The 18198-nt window shown below is 41.6% G+C and overlaps 1 protein-coding gene across 1 annotated transcript in view; it reads left to right on the top strand.

The window, feature by feature from the left end:
• The window catches only part of ubald1a (UBA-like domain containing 1a), a 28862-nt gene extending 11977 nt beyond the window's left edge, over window positions 1–16885 (top strand). The window contains exon 3 of the mRNA XM_037691326.1: window positions 14647–16885. Coding sequence (XP_037547254.1) covers window positions 14647–14967 — 321 coding nt within the window. The 3' untranslated portion in view covers window positions 14968–16885. The remainder of the gene's footprint in view (window positions 1–14646) is intronic.
• The last annotated feature ends 1313 nt before the right edge of the window (window positions 16886–18198 follow it).

Here is an 18198-nt window from a genome sequence, read left to right on the forward strand (position 1 = left end):
ACACTGCTAACAGTACCACACTGCTAACAGAACCACACTGCTAACAGAACCACATTGCTAACAGTACCACGGTGCTTATAGGCCCATGCTGCTAAAAGAACCTCACTGCTAACAGTACCACACTGCTAACAGAACCACACTGCTAACAGTACCACACTGCTAACAGAATCACACTGCTAACAGAACCACACTGCTAACAGAACCACACTGCTAACAGAACCACACTGCTAACAGAACCACACTGCTAACAGTACCACACTGCTAACAGAACCACACTGCTAACAGAACCACATTGCTAACAGTACCACGGTGCTTATAGGCCCATGCTGCTAAAAGAACCTCACTGCTAACAGTACCACACTGCTAACAGAACCACACTGCTAACAGAACCACACTGCTAACAGAATCACACTGCTAACAGTACCACACTGCTAACAGTACCACACTGCTAACTGAACCACACTGCTAACAGAACCACACTGCTAACAGTACCACACTGCTAACAGTACCACACTGCTAACAGTACCACACTGCTAACTGAACCACACTGCTAACAGAACCACACTGCTAATAGGACCATGCTGCTAAAAGAACCTCACTGCTAACAGTACCACACTGCTAACAGAACCACACTGCTAACTGAACCACACTGCTAACAGAACCACACTGCTAATAGGACCATGCTGCTAAAAGAACCTCACTGCTAACAGTACCACACTGCTAATAGGACCATGCTGCTAAAAGAACCTCACTGCTAACAGTACCACACTGCTAACAGTACCACACTGCTAACAGTACCACACTGCTAACAGAACCACACTGCTAACAGAACCACACTGCTAACAGTACCACACTGCTAACAGAACCACACTGCTAACAGAACCACACTGCTAACAGTACCACACTGCTAACAGAACCACACTGCTAACAGAACCACACTGCTAATAGGACCATGCTGCTGTAGATGTATTTGTATTAGTGTATTGTTTTTAACCTATTAGTGCTTAGTGTGTTTTTATTTATGTTTTTCATAGTTAATATCTTAGATCTTATTACTGTTTTTCTTTTACACTTTAATTCTTTTGTTGGATGTAACTGGGACCCTGTGTACATAATTTCGTTCCACCACATGTAACGTGTAATGTATTGAGGTGGAATGATAAACAAAGTATCTTGAATCCTTGAATTTCTTTTTCACTTTTGGCACCTTGTTTTTGTATTTTTGTTGCATGCTTTGGTATTTCTTGTTGGGTTTTTTTTGGCAAGTTGAGATGGTTCTTCTCATCCTGAGCATTTCATTGCATTGTTGACCTTGTGATGATCTACATAGGATAATAAACCTAAACCTACGCTGAAATGTCCAAGTGTAAATGATGATGTGGTTGCTTGTATCTTTTTGTGTGTTCATGTGTCTGTCTAAACCCAGAAATTCTACAGATTTATTATTTTGTTGCATAAAAAAGAAAATCTTTGAAACTCAAACGTTACGTTTTTGTATTTGTTGTTGCTGTAAATCTTCCCACGTGCTACTATTGAAAAAGAACAGTTCCCTTTTTAACCATTTCACAGACATGTTTTGTTTTGAGTTGTCCAAATAATTGACCTAAAACTGAAAGTCTTGTGAAGTAAAAGATACTCCTCAGTTTGTCTGCTTTAAGAAAACCTTCTGACAGCTAAACAAAGGTGCAGTCATCCATGTTTCCCCCTCAAGTTGACCTTCATGGTTTCTTTACCAGGCTGCTGGCACCCAACAACCCAAACTACCTTTTCACCTGTTTTACATTCGAGAGGAAACACTGAACTCCTTCTGTTATCCTGCTAGCAGTTGTTTTTAGCAGCACGTTGTGTACATATCCAGTTCCATCATACTTGTCTGTTTTGTTTCTGCTAACATCTTTTTAGTTCTTGGTCATTGTTTTGCCATAATATAGTCAAAAACAAAGTCTTGCTCAGCTAATGCTACCGCGTTTCTCAATCAGTCATTTTGTGCATGCGATCACAGACACCCGCAGGCTCAGCTGCCACGAGCTGGTTGATGGGTCATGGGGGAGGGAGGAGTCGATGTAAAGGTTACTTGAAACATTCAGCAGCACCTGTTAGCTGCATAGTTTCTATTATTTTGTTTGAGAAGGGGCATTTGTCACTGACAAACAGCACCTGCATTCAGAACGCACCCCGCCGTTGATGAGGAGGACACAGGAAGTTCTGGTTCGGGTCGATGTTATTGTAGGGACATTATTTATGACCAAATATGCACATGCTAGCACAATAATCTACACTTTTAATTGAGCAAGTGGTAGCTATAAAAGTATTTGCAGGATTACTAATTATTATTATTATTATTGTTAAGAAATTCTTCTTTAAAAAGTCTTCACCTGATCCAAAATGCTGCTGCCAGAGTCTTAACTGTAGGTAGTGGGAGAGATCATATCTCTCCAGTTTTAGCTTCTCTCCATTGGCTCCCTGTCAAGTCCAGAAATTAATTCAAAATCTTACTTCTAACCTACAAAGCTCTCAACAACCTAGCTCCATCTTATATTCAAGATCTTATTGTTCCATATTTTCCTAACAGAGCACTTCGCTCTCAGACTGCAGGTTTACTTGTGGTTCCTAGAGTTTCCAAAAGCAGAATGGGAGGAAGATCTTTCAGTTCTCAGACTCCTCTTTTGTGGAACCAACTTCCAGTTTCTGTCCGTGAGGCTGACACATGATCCAGTTTTCAGACTGGGCCTTTCCTTTTTGTTAAATCCTATAGTTAGGGTTGGCTTGTTATGCTGCCATCGACTTAGACTACTAGAGGACAAACTGACCTAATTTTTGCTAAAGTTGAATAGTTTTTATGTGATATTATTTCTATCTTAATGTGATTCTTGACCTGCCATTGTGTATCTGTTCCTCTCTCAAACCCAGTCGGTCGAAGCAGACGACCGCTTGCCCTGAGTCTGGTTCTGCTAAAGGTTTTTTCCTCATGAGGGAGTTTTTCCTTTCCACTGTCACCTTCATGTTCAAGATGAGAGTCTGTGATGCAGTTAAACTCAACGCAGTCTGCTCCTCAAATAAATAATGTTAAATTATTATTTGTATATATGAATGTTTCTGTTCAGTGCCCTGAGACGACTTCTGTTGTTGGCGCTTTATAAATAAACTGAATTGAACTGAATTGATTAGTGGAAAATACTTCATTTGTCCATAAAACACCAAGTTCTCAAATGGTTGGATTTTCAGTGAAATTAACCGTTCCATCATATTTAGACGTCTAAGACGGTACTAAAGTTTTAAAGATCAAGTTCATGTTTAGAAACCCCTTTTTTGGTTTTTAAATACTTTTCACTTTGTGTAAAGATTACATTTTCTTTCATACAAACTCTTGTAGTTTATTTATTGTTTATATAGTTTATATAGTATAGATTTATATAGTTTTTTATTTACTTGTCAGTTACTTTTCAATTAGCTTAGACGCAGCAGACTTTTGTCCTTAAGTAAATCGAAGCGGTTTGATGCGACTGCACTGCTGCAGTCATTTACAGTGTGTCCTTGGACTCTACAGGCAGATCTGCATGTTCAACACAAGAAACTGTTCACACACACACACACACACACACACACACACACACACACACACACACCATAAAACACTCCCTATTTAAACATTTATCAGGCTGGAACGCTAAAGTACTGTTAATGCACCAAACAACCACTCAGCATTTCAGCGTTTATTTTCTCTTGCTTCCTTTTAAGTTTATTTTGAGTTATTTTTAATAAGCTGGCTGCCAACTCTCCCAGTTTTTATAATGTCATTATCATTTTTTTAATTTTTTTTATTTAATGTTGATTTAAAAAGAAATCATGTCATCAGTAGTTCTTTGGGTTCACACTGCCACATTACATGGAAATGAGTCAAATGTAATGTCACACAGGCCTCGAGCGGTGACTTTACCAAACAGTTTTGGTAAAGTGTCATCTGTTGAGATTACAAAGACGGGCAAAACGTTGGAGTCAACTCTTCCATGTCCAGTTCTCATAACCACATCTAAATGTAATGTCCATGGCATCAAGTGGATGTTTAGGTATTTGTGCTTTTTAGTTTCTGAAACTATTTATTCTACCCATTTCCTTTCTCTTTTTTTTAATCCGTAAACTGTTTAACTTGTGCCAGTTGTTTACAATACTTTAAAACTCTGCAGACGTGTTGATATAAAACAAACACAAGGCCAGCCCATATTATTGTATTTGTTTTTTTTTGTATCTATAACTTGTGATTTCACTGCTTATTATTTTATAAGTGAGATAACCATGTACACAAGCCTCCTGCACGTTAACTAACGTTGTAACGTTGAAATAATAACATTCAGGGAGGGCGCCCCGCCCTGTCAACAGAACCGAGCGTCATGCCTACCGAAATGTCCTTCACCCACAACTACACCAATTCTGGTAGCACTAAGATAGTGGCGTGCAATACAGACGTGCTAGCTAAAAAGCTACAGACTTAGTGCTCCACTTCTGACACGCATATCCCCCCTCCCCCTGTTCGACAACTGCCAGCACTGACATAGCGCTAAGCTAGCAAACAACACATGTCTCCCTCTACAGTGGGGCTAGTGTTGTCAGGTGTGTAGTATTGGGAGGGCAGGACGTATCAGTTGAGCCTTATTCTCTTTCATGTGTGTTTAGGCGCGTTGGCTTTAAGAGTTACTCGTGTGATCTCTGTGTACTCACCAGTGAGGATTTAGATTTTAAAGATCTAATTAAATTGGTAGTATTGAATGCAGATCTGGTGCTATCACCTCCCCCCAAAAAAGGCAAGGGCTTGGACGCCTTCTGACCAACTAATGGTGCTTTGCCACTGTCTCAACTCTCCTTGGCTCCGCACAACACGACACTCGTTAAATGCCTCTCCACTGTCGGTATGCACCCCACTCAGCTCAGTTTATGGGACCACCTCGTTTGAAGTGTCAAGCCACTTTGCCCGTTGTGGTCCTTAATGTGGTCCCCTATAATCAGGCTTGAATTTGGTTAGCTATCCCGGCACTGCTTATAAGTCCAGACGTAGCCACCATCTCCGATTTCCTTCTTTAAATGTGTTCATTTCTCGTGGCGCCGTTCGTCAACACAATGAGGACGTGGAGGTTCAGATGTAGTTTGCAGTTTTTCCGGGTGGGTCATCCAGTGATGTGGCTCTGGTGGCCAATCAACAGTTGCTATCTGCTTAGGTCAAAATCGGCCCCTCGGCAGCCCACTTGGAACCTCAAACAAGGTGGTCCCATAAACCGAGCTGAGTGGGGTGGATGTCAACAGTGGGGAGGCCCTTAACTGGTGCCGTGTTGTGCGGATGTGAACAAACTTGAGACAGTGGCATAGTGCCAGTAGTGTGATTCACTGCTCGAATACCAATCAATGAAACGTGCCTTCATTCGGACCCAATTCAGTACTTTCAATTGACTCAGGACATCTCTGGATATTATATAGTAGTTCCACACATCCACCTCAGATTCTTATTTTTTCCTTTTTTTTTTTACCTTCGTGTTCAAGTGATGTTTTAGAGCCCAAACTGCCCGTTAATAGTCCTTTCCTGTAAGCTAGCTGTTGAATTAAGGTCTAGTAAGTGCCTTTTCTTCTCCTTACTTTGTTGGACAACAGGCCTGTCAACACCCAATATCTTTCCCAAAAATGAGGCTACATGGGTTGCAACATGGCCTCTTATTTTGAGAAAAGGAATGGGCAAATATGTGTAACGAAAGGCAGAGGTTGTGATGCAACGGCTCCTACACGTTTGTCATCGTAACGAAGGTTATGCAAAGTTACTTGTATACTTTTGTAAGAAGCCACATGTTAATAAACGTTGCATTTACCGGTAGGTTTATTTTCTATTGAACGCCTGTTTTCAACATATTTAAGATGAGCTGGTTTCCAAACTCATTTGTTAAATAAGGTTTAAGGCTACAGTAATGTTTAACAAATACAGCCTAAACGTTCCCCCAGGTCAGGAAACTTGGGCTCTGACAGTAACGTAGGACTTCGCCACGAGCTGTCACGTTTCACCACAGTTTGCTGCAGGAGCTGACGACCAGCGTGTGAACGGAGTCAACACGTCGCAGACAGATCAGAGGTGGTGAGGGAGACGGGAACAGGGAAGTGAGGGGGTGGCAGGGCACTCGTGGGATCTTATGTTTGTTGTTGAGAACAAATAAGGAATTACATGATTGATGTCTAAACGTTGTTTTGGAAGTGATCAGAGTATCTGCACCATAGTTTGCTGTGTCGTTACCGAACGTGACATATTTTGAGTCGGAAAAGGAAGTCTTTTCGTGCACTGCAACAAATTAATGGAAACCAGCATGTCATGTTTGACTTGTCGCAAAATTTAGCTTTAAACTATTCCGACAGCCCCAAGGAAAAGTACTGACACCGATCGTGTGTGTGCGAGTTTCGCGGTGGAAGGTAAACAGAACAAAGCAGCTCGTTTCCAAGTCGTAAGAAGACACTCTGCACAAGTGAATAAGAGAGAAAGCTCCTCTTCATCCTGCCACATGCACACACTCCATGTTTCTGAGGAATGTCTGGCGAGACTGAAAATCACTTCAGCTCATCTGTGTTTGTGGGCAAACACATGCGCGCACGTGTAAACAAACCGAGGCGCGGTAAAGGTTTGCGAAGAAGCAGCTTGTGTTGGAGCGGCTGCTCAGCCGAGCGTTCTCTCAGCAAACAGACAAAAGAGAAGGTGGACACAAGCGGGCCTCTGCCCGCTGCGACCGCAGTCAGCCCCGTCCCATCAACAGATCTGTCCTGCTTCCTCGTAACAACCGTCGCCATGGTAACGCCTCTCTGTTGGCCGTGTTTTGAACACAAACGGCTTCTCGCTGTCTGTCGTTCCCCCTCTGTCTCTCCATCTGTATCTTTTCGACAAATGGCTGCGCCGGAGCCCCTGTTCTGTTCGTGCTGCTAACAAGCGTCGTCCTTTCAAAGCTCGTCGCGTTGCAAAACATCTGCGTGTTTTTAAAGTTTAATATTTTTTTAAAGGGTCACTTTGAGTCCCATTTGTTCATATGGTTTAAAGGTTGATTGCCTGATCTTGATGACTCTTGAAAACCTCAGAAAATGTCCACTTAGGAATGTATTTGGGTTAAATGAACAAGCTTGTCATATCTTGAGCAAATGCTGACTCATGTAAACAATATTGACATCAGCGTTTGTTGTGTGTACAGAGTCTTTACTACAGGCGGAGGGGTTTCTCACGTGAACTCTTGACCTACCGGTATTTGTTATAGCTTGGTACTTTTGTCCTCGTCTCAACACTTTCATCAAGACTTGCAGTGTTTTGTAGTCTTTGTTTTGACGGGGAGAGTTGATTTTCAGATTGGCAGCTTAATAATTACAAAAACTAAAACATTCAATGACCTGCCTGTTATTGTTTTCTGAACTGGGATAATGTCTGCAATCTATATGAAACTATAAACATGCTTTAAAGTCGTCACGAGTGACTTTCACCACAGATTGGCTCCAGAATATCTCAGCTACTCTCATCACAAACATTATTTTAACTTGTCTGTGTGATGGTTTAATTAGGTGGCTCCTTTTTTTTAGTGTGCTGGAGATCGTTTGAAAAACACTTCCCTAATTAAACAAATCTGGTTTAAAAAGAGCTGTTTCTGGACAGTCACTTCTGTCTTCAAACTGGGACGACGTCCTTCAGGCTTCAGAATGACTTCATGTTGTGGCAACTGTTTCTAATCCAGTCCTGATTTAGAATTTCCACTTGGTAAAAAGTTTAAAGCGTTAATTTTAACTCGGGACACATTATAGTTAACTGGTTTGAAGCAAATAAGCTAGTCCATGGTGTCGCCACAAGCTGAGTTACCCGTTGGTCCAATATGGTAGAAAAAGGAGTTGTCTTAAAGGGATATTTCAGCCATTTTGAAGTAGGATTATGTGGAAAAATTCTGAACATTTAATACACTTGGATGGCTGAGCAACCTTAGTTTAAAGAAACGAAGTTCACATATTAACTAACAGCTAGGTTGAATTCATCCAAGACCAAAGTGGATTGCTGCCATTCTAAACAGCGATGAATGTTTAAAGTAGGGATGAACGATATTATCAGCATGGTATCAGTATCGACCGATATTGGCGTTAAAGTTCAGCATCGGACATCGGCCATTCCATCAAAACAACTCACCGATATAAAAGACACTGTTTTTGTGACAACCCAGTGACAAGGACGCCTGCAGCGCCAGCACAACGTGATGACATCACGCACGCCTACCTGATGTGATCACGGCAGAGAGGAAGAAGTCAAAATGTTGGTGATGTGGAAGTTTTTTGTTGTTGTTGTTTATGTCAGATTCTGAGATTTTTGGACTGCGTTGAGCCTCGCTACATCGTCCCCGGTCAGAGATGTTTTTCCAACGTAGCCTTACCCGAGTTACAAGCCGTCATTTCCGACGTCATTGAGAAGCTAATAGCCGATAGCACTCAGGTGAGTTTTACCACAGACATTTGGACGTTGTGTTAGCCCCGTTAGCATGGTTAGTCTTACAGCACAATGGATAGACAAAAACTTTGAACTTAAAAAGGCTGTTCATGCACAAGAGTACAGCCACACTGCAGCTAGGAACCTGGAACAAGCCTCCACAAGTGAGACAGCATCACAGGTGACTAATGCTAATAAATAACATTTAACACTTTTCATTTAATATAAGTTGAAGTGTTATGCATATCATATGGCTGTTATTGAATATATGTCACCAGCTCTTACAGCTGTTGCACAATTTTTGTAGCAAATAAGCCTAAATAAGAGGGATATGTTCTGACAAAGAAACGTATATAAAATATGGGTATCGGTTATCGACCAAATAAGTTTTAACATATCGGCTATCGGCCAAAAATCCAATATCGTGCACCCCAAGTTTAAAGGTTTGATCAAATTCAGCTTCGACCATAAGTTTGCTTGTTAGTCCATAAACTTTGAGTGTTTTTTTGTTTTTCTTTTAAAACGGTTCCACTCTTCCAGATTTTGTAATCGTTCATACAAGCAATATTTTCCATGTTTTAGACATGGATGTTCTGGCAGAAATATTGGAAAATGACTGAATTGCCACAGGCCGGACTTGCAGGCAACAAAATAATTACCTTTTTTTAAAAAGTGTAATGTAAAATTGACAGTAATGTGACGTGAAGGTCGCATGAACTGCGACAAAATTTTAAGATTGGAGTTGTTTTAAGACGGCAGTGACACACTTTGTTCTTCAGTGAGTTTAGACTAGTTTTTAGCTCATCAGATTTGTCTGACTTGTTTATTTATTATTTTATTAACCTTTATTTAACCAGGGAAATCCCACTGAGATCACAGATCTCTTTTGCAAGGGAGGCCTGAAGGCAGACTAACATGCATGTTTTTGATCTGTGGGAGGAAACCGGATCACCCGGAGAAAACCCACGCAAGCACAAGAAGAACATGCAAACTCCACACAGAAAGACCCCAGGTCCAACCGGGGATTGAACCCCCAGGACCTTCTTGCTGTGAGGCAGCAGTGCTAACCACTGAGCCAACGTGCTGACTTTATCTCTGTTTCACCAAACCAAGTCAGTTTAAAGAGCTACATATCTACAACAGATAAGATATTAATTGTTCATGTTTCTGTGTTTCTGCATACTGGAAGGTGAAACAACGGAGGTGGAGAGCCTCAAAATAAAACGGTAGATGGGGATTTATTTCAGGAATGACTTCTTTCTTCTCTGGAAAATTTAGTTCTTTTGAATGAACAAAAGGACGCCATTTGTAAAGTTTTCCTTCCCACCATTATGTTTATTTCAAAACTAACAAAAACCACCTTGGGAGTTGACACGTTTCATTTATTGTCATTAGGAAAGATTTTTAGAATTTGTCTTTTCATATTTGTTTTCTCAAAGCAAATCAAACCCAACAATGTCTTGGCTTATGATTTAAATATTTCATGTTCTAAACACTTTTACAGACACTGTTAAAACAATAAGTGACAGAACAAAACATGTTTATCGTCTCCCATCACCGAGTTCCTTATCGCAGCAGATGAAGCTTGTATTCTCTGCCGGTCTCATTTGTCTCAGGAGAAAACAGAACTACTTTAAAGTGAGTCCAGAGTACAGAGCGACTTTATCCAACATCCTCTCTGCCCGGACAGAGCGCTCACACTCATAAAGGTGCAACGTGCAATTTGTCACTGCAGAAGTTTGTTTTCGGAGGAGTCGGTGTGGGCCTTCAGGTGGACATCATCAGCCTCCGTCTTCTTTCTGTTTTCATGCACCAGCACAAACACGATGCACACTGACGAGACGTGGAGTCCCAGCTGACTGTGTGTCGGTTCAGTCTTCTCGGCGTATGTTTGTACAGATGAGTAAGATGCTATGGTTGTGTGTTGGCGTTTCTGTCATCACATTTAATCGTAAACGGTACACACAATGTCTGTGGTTTAATAAAATAATTCACAAACTTACGGGTTAAAGAAGGTCCACCCAGCTTTGCTATCGCTGCTCGTCAACAGTAAGAAGGAAGGTCACTCCAGCAGTCCTCGGTGTCTCTTTACTGCAGGAAATGGCCCCAGAGACATGAGCCAGCGCTTCCTGTCCGAGCACGCAGCCGACTCACCTTCCATAGCAACGCGCCTCTTTCAGAAGCTCCAGCTCAGTTTGACCCGGCTCAGCTGCAGACTGTGGGTCTGCAGGACAGTTCTGCAAGCGGCAGCATTTTCAGGGATACGGTGGTTTGATTACACCCCCTGACCCCAGGGGGGAATGGTATTCTTGTCACGATTGTCTTTCCCTGAAGGCAGCTTGTGTGCCAAGACTGAGACTGGATCTCAGTCTGCACATCCTGGGTGACGGAACCAAAAGGGGGAGTGGTGGCGCAGAGGATAGAGAAGGTGGGCCTGTGATCAGAATGTCGTCGGTTCAACTCCCCGGATCGACAACATTAAAATGTAGGTGGTAAGGGTGAAACCCACACCTGCCTCCACCCTCATTTGCCCCACTCTGGGCCATTGAACAAGGCCCTTAACCCCCTCCATCTGCTCCTCCGAGCACCCTAGATGGCAGCTCTCTGCTCCACACAGAGGGCTGTGGTAGCTCGGTGGTCTGTGGTTGCATCAGGAAGAACATCAGGCATAAAAACAATTGCCAGTCTTCATCTGAGATAGTTTGCTGTGGTGACCCCTGAAGAATGGAACAGCCGAAAGAAGGAAAAAATAATAATTATGAATTCAAGCAATACAATATGTGGTATTATTTTGGCAGCCAATGCATCAACGTATTTGTAAACTGCTTAGCATTTTACACATTTTGTTTTAATACCATGGTGTTTTTTTTCCTCAAGGTTCTTGGTGCCGGACCATGTCTTGTTAAATTATTTGAACTTTGTTGCCGTATGTCTTCAATAGAGTTACATTTGGGCTTATAAATCCGATCCGGCCCAGTCCGAACCTGTATCATTTTTTTTTCCAAGCCCAACACTAAGCTAACCAATTAACTGTGATTACAGGCCTGAACCTGAAAAACAAAATACTTTTTACTGCTTTTGCAAGCAAATCAGTTTGACATGACTTAAAAACATGTTTCAAAGAAAAGATATGAGTTCTTGTGTATTAATAAGAGTCGGCAGATTATTATAGCTATTATACTATTATTATTATATTGTTATTAACGGTCAGCGGACGTGCACGGCTGATGATCCGGTTGTCAATCTGTTAACAACCCGCCCCCGAAACTAAGGTAAAAGGTGGATTAATTACATAAAATGCTAATTAAGTCATGGGCAGTGCCTGGAGCTGACGACACAAAAAACTTTTATCGGTTGAGGTGTAGGAATAAACAAGTGCAGTAAACAGAAAATAATTTATCCGCACAGACAAAAAGCTCTCATAAATAAACTAATAATAGATTGGCCACAAAGAATAACATTTAAGGAAGTTAACACAATTGATGGTAATCAAGCCATCAGTTATGTCCCACAAACGCTTCATCCAACATTATTTCCATATCAACACACGAAATCCCTTAAACACCATAAATAAAAAACGAACTTGATCAAACTTTCAGTCCAACTGTCCTATTGGAAGGAAAGTTGGTTTTGAAGGAGGATGAGGGAAACGCCCACTCAGTCTAGGTGTCGGCGCGCTGAAATAAAATGTAACAATCTCACCAGATCTCAGTGTCCATAGGTGTTAGCATGCCTCCTCTGCAGTCCTGGGTACAAATGATAATAATAATCCACCGTAATACAAATTTGGGGGTGAAGAATAATCCACAGGTAATCCAGGGCAACAGCCTCACGCCATATCGTCTTCGACAGGTGAGCAGTTGCACACCCAAAAAATAAATAAATAAATGCAGTCACTTCTAAAACCGCATCCAAAGCCCGCCCCGCCCCGCCCATCAAGCACTTCATTTCGACCTGACACAACCCGAAATTCGGGCTCATTTAAACACGTGAATTTTTTTCAAATCTGTTGCAATTAAATCCTGAGTAAATTTGATTCCGCATAATCCCAGTCCTGGTAGTTGCCTGTCTGTTTCCCTGCATCATCCAGACCCGGTGATTTAGGGTTATTTTATCGTGTTGATTCCCGTCCTGCCCTCTGTCTAGGCCTGTATTTTTAGACCCTCCTTACTTAACAGTGGCTTATTTTCTGCATCTCTGTGAAATCCTGGAGCTTGTTGTTTTTCTTGGACAGAGACTGGGAGAAGGAAGTGGGTCATGGAGCAACCTTGCAGTGATGAAGATGGTTTACTATTTTGAGCAGCTGAGTATGTTTGTATGGTGGCTGCAAGGTCAAAGGTTCTGGGTCTGTTTTTAGCGCACAGGTGGGTCTTTTTGTCCAACCATGGAGTCTGATTTGGGGCCAGTTTTTGTTGAAACAGGAAGTGCATTTTACTGCTGTTTAGTCATAGTCAAGACCCTCTGCAGTAAGAGACTGCTGGGATTCCCCAAAACTTCTCTTCTATTGGAGAAAACAGCCCAACTGCTGTTAAACAGCTTCTGTCTATGAACTCTATTGAAAATGGCTTTATTTTTTATCATATCTGCCCCTTAAATAAAATATCCTGTTGCTGCTACATTGAAATGATTTGCTCTGGAATTATCCAAATATTAAATCAAGTAAAACATCTTTGGCAGCAGTGATTTACAGATGGAAGAGACATTAAACACTAAAAATACCTTGTTTCCTACTGATAGATGTAACAATACCTGCTGCAGGTAAAAGACGAGTTACGTCACATCTTCAGACAGTTTGTCATCAGATCATAAACGATTGTGATATCTCGTATAATAACTTAAGCACTATGATTGGGTTGTAAATAACTCTCGGCCACTACCACATCAAACTTCAGCTCAGTGTCTGTAAAAATGGCTGAGTTATCACCAGTTCTGTGTTTTTGAAGGTTATTTAGCTGTGGCTGCCATAGAATCAAGTTAACTCCAAATGTTAAGGAGTACTAAACAAGGAGTGTTTACTTCCTGAAAGTTTCTTTAAAGTCTGTGCAGTGGTTCACGAGATCTTTAGCTAACAGATGCAGACAAAAACATCACCATCTAACCTACAAAGCTCTCAACAACCTAGCTCCGTGTTATAGAGATCTTATTGTTCCACATTTTCCTAACAGAGCACTTCCCTCTCAGACTGCAGGTTTACTTGTGGTTCCTAGACTTTCCAAAAGCAGAATGGGAGGCAGATCTTTTAGTTCTCAGGCTCCTCTCTTGTGGAACCAACTTCCAGTTTCTGTGCGTGAGGCTGACACATTGTCCAGTTTTCAGACTGGGCTTAAATGGTAAATGGACTGTACTTATACATCACTGTTCTATCTTATCAACACTCAAAGCTCTTTACAATCTGTGCTCTATTTACCCAGTCATACAGCACTCTACTAGATCTCTACAAGGATTAATCAGAGCTTTATCACATTCCTTCACTGATGGGACACACATCAGAGGCAATGAGGAGTTCAGTGTCTTGCCCAGGGACACTTTGGCATGTGACTGCTGGTGGATTTGAACCTCCAACTCTTGCATTGGTGTACGGCTGCTCTAACCACTCAGCTTTAAGACAACTTTTTGATAAATCCTATAGTTAGGGTAGTGCTACAGGCTTAGACTACTGGAGGACAAATTGACCTCATTTCTTCAAATGAATAGTTACTAATGCATAAATTTGAATATATTTCATTTGAAATTATTTCTATCTTAACACGTGACTCTCGACCTGCCATTGTGTATCTGTTCCTCCTTCCTGTCCTCTCAAACCCAGCCGGTTGAAGCAGATGGCCGCTTGTCCTGAGCCTGGTTCTTCTGGAGGTTTTTCCTTTCCACTGTTGCCTTCGTGCTCGCTCAGGATGAGAGTCTGCAACAAAGTTAAACTCCAAGCAGTCTGCTGGCTCCCCTCACATTCATAGTGTTTATTTTTAGATATGAATGTTTCTGTTCAGTGCCTGAGACGACTTCTGTTGTGACTTGGTGCTATAGAAATAAACTGAACTGAATCCTTTCTGCCATTTGACAGCAGGCTATAAAACACTTGCTAAAAACAGATTACCAGTAAACGTTGCAGCAGGAAAGGCCGACTGTTTGTTGACTGTGGGGAAGCTTCCAGGCTGTAACTGTTTTTCTCTCCTCCTCCTCAGATGTGCACCCCAGCCAACACACCAGCAACGCCCCCCAACTTCCCAGATGCGCTGACCATGTTCTCCCGGCTGAAAGCGTCCGAGAGCTTCAACAGCAGCGGCGGCAACCCCATGGCCGCCGCCATGGCCACCTCGCCCCCTCCCCCCCAGGTCGGTGGCTGGGGCGTCCCACCAAATGTACCTAACCTGCCGCAGCCTCAGCAAGGACTCTGGACTCAGGGGCAGCCCCCCATGCAGCCCTGCCCCACCTGGCCCATGGGCGTCAACCCACACACGGGCGCTGAGCAGAAGGCTAGCGTAGCCATGGAGGCGGAGAGATGAAGGGCCACGTGGGACTGAAACAACACCCCCTCCTCCCACCTGGAGTTTGAAGGGAGGGGAAGGGATGCAAAGCGGGGGAGGGTGGGAGGCAATAATGGGTAGAATCGGGACACTTTTTGGAATAAAATAAAAACAGACGAGGAATCTACGAAAACCAAGAAAAACTGATCGCGGACACTTCACGAAGAGAAAACCGATGCAAATGTCAAAACCAGAGAGAGAAAAAAACGCACACGCATAGTAATAAGAAAACAACCGAGATCTTTGTGAGTTTTCTAAGTAAATGCCTAGATACAGAAATTACTATTGTTGAACTTAAAACCTGAAATGAAAAAAAAAAAAAAACCATCGTCACGCCCAAGGATTCTGTGATGTTCGAGGACATTTAAGGCAGCAGACTTTAGTTCATTGTTTAGTTTCTTCTTTAAATTTTTTTTCAGCCGGTGTTTTGAACCCACCGGCGTTCTGTGTTTTTCTTCAACAGTCTGTGCTGCATGAGGAAAGAGGAAGTTGTGACGCAGTGTTTTCGATCGACTCAAATTTCTTCACGCACTTGAGTGTGGATGTGTGTGAAGAGGTCAGTTTGTAATCAAACACACACATATACAGTGTATATAACACACACACACACATTAGGGTTTAGAAGAAACACCTCCACGGTCATCCCCATCGTCATAGGTGGGACTTTTCTTACCTCACCTGGTGGTCACCTGACTTCTTTCAGCCAATCAGGGAATTTCTTAAACCAACTGTTGCCGATGCAGGACATGTTTTTAAAAGTTATTTAGTTTTTTCCTTTCCTAATGGCAGCAGACACTCTGGTTTATGCTAATTGATCCTTTTCCTGACAGTTTTAAACCTGGACTCTGACTGTATCTGTCCACTGTATAGTTTTATTTTTCCCTAACAGATTTGGGTATTGCAAGAAAAATGAGAATTATTGTTTGATATAATATTGTTTATAATGCGTTTTTTTGTTGAAAGGTTAAAGGAAGAGGCTTTGAAAGTGGGTGGGGCTTCAGGTTGTGACTTAATTGCAGCTAAAGATTTAAACAAAAAAATAGATAAAAAGACGATTACTCCATCTTTTTAAAGCGATACGCCACTTTGCATGACGTTCATAACCTGTAACATCTTTTGTAGCAAGCATACGTGAGGTTGAGGGATTTTGGGGGGTGGATGAAGCAAAAGGGCAGGGTGGTGGTGGGAGGTCGTTCCTAAAGTTAATTTAAAAAAGCAGTGCGTCTCACCGCAAAGACTAAATTGGACCGATCTTTGAAATAATGGGTACAATTTGATATGAGCCATCACACCAAATTGTACCGTGCACCTTTTGGAGGCCCTCCACGGACAGTTTGGGGACACTACAGACTACTTTCAGATATACAGCCTCCAGTATAAAGACCCTCAGACACTGTACTTTGGGGGGGTCTGTACAGTATATCGCTGTTGACCGGTCCTGGGTCTGCTGATGCCGCTGAGAGACGGTTTTGGGAAAACCCTGATATATGGCAATATTTTAATCACAGGGTTGGCCCCCTTTTTGATTTGTCTTCTGCTATTTTTACATTAATCAAAGAGCATAAGAGGAATATTTTCAATAGCTGAGGGTCTTTTCATTTTTTAAAGAGCAAACGCATAATTAGAAAAATTATTGATATAAGAATCTTAAATAACCAACATCCTTTTTTATGTTTAATTTTAGACTGATAATGTTTGAATGCAGCCCTTTTTTCCTCCATGCTTCCTACTTTATTTGGTTAAATCAGAGCGTTTGGGTGGGCCTGTTCCTAAATGGTTTCTCATGTATGTTTCTCCCTTGTATGACTGTATGAGACCATTCCCACAATATTTGTGGACTACCTGATAATTAACTTATCATTTTTGTGAACCTAAATAAATATTGTATGTCAACTGATGGGGACTGGTTTAGTGGTGTGTGAATATTGATGTCATGGTTAACGATGTTTCCTAAAAACCCATGAATTGACTTCATGATCATTATAGATTATAGAGTTTTAAAACAGAAGTGGATAAAATTAGATAATTTCCAAATAAATTAAAAAAAGGTGACGGTGAAGCAACTTCCCATTTTTAACACGCATCAACTTTCTTCTATAAAACTACAGTGCCGACTGAAAATGTTGGGAGGTTGTGCAAAATGAAAACAAAAACAGATATTGATTTGCAAATTGCAAAACTACAACATTTTACCACCGTAGTTCATGCTCAATAACTCGGGTACAAATCCAACAATGTTGTATTTGTACATATAAAAAAACTTGAACAACTTTAGTCACTATGGAACAAAAACAAATGTTTCAAGTAAACTACCGTTTTTAGAAAAAAACCTGGCAGCTACACGTCTCAAAAAGAAAAGAAGTAACGATGGACAGAGGTTCACCTTTCTGTTGAAACCTCTCTAAAAATAGTGGAACAACTTCAGAACTACCGTAATTTCCGGACTATAAGCCGCTACTTTTTTGACGCTTTGAGCCCTGCAGCTTATCTAACGCTGAGGCTAATTTATGGATTTTTTTTTTTTGACGGGCTAACGAGCTTCCTCCAGCCTAAACATTTATCCTCGTTACACCTGGGCACTCACATAACTGCACAATGCACGTCTCTCTTGGAGCGGGTTCTCGTGACTCGAGACTTCCTGTATAAATAAAGATTTTATTTTTTTAATCTGACCAATGAAATTATCGAACAGGTCACAGTCCGTTTCTCAGTGTAAATAATTTTGCAGTTTATCCCCCGTTCTCTCCTCCCCTCCCTGTTGTGCCCCCAGGGAGGAGTGAAACTTTGTGCATTATTGCATCATTGCTTCCTCCGCAGTGCGCAGGAGGAAGGAGAAGATGGCGATCAATGACTTCCTGATAGGCTACTGTTTTTTTTTTTAACCAGCCGTGTTACAGGCACGGTTCAGAAAAATACATTTACTGTATATATTTGCGTATGTTACCGGTATCTATTTAATTAAAAGTAAAATAAATAAAATTCTGAGTAAATATCTCATGATACAACGTGGACACGACAGTACAATTTATTTATTTATTTATTTGTAATTTACCAGACGTTGCTTATATTCGGATGCGCTCAATAGTCCGGAAATTACGGTATGTTCCTCAGTAGAACAGGACACCCTGTCCTCCATGCTATAATGAATCATACAACCTGTTATCAACCTATAGTTCAAAATCATGCCTCTCTCATGGTATGGGGGTGCAT

The sequence above is a fragment of the Nematolebias whitei genome, chromosome 17 (genome assembly GCF_014905685.2).
Source record: "Nematolebias whitei isolate Nwh7 chromosome 17, NemWhi1, whole genome shotgun sequence".
NCBI lineage: Eukaryota > Metazoa > Chordata > Actinopteri > Cyprinodontiformes > Rivulidae > Nematolebias > Nematolebias whitei.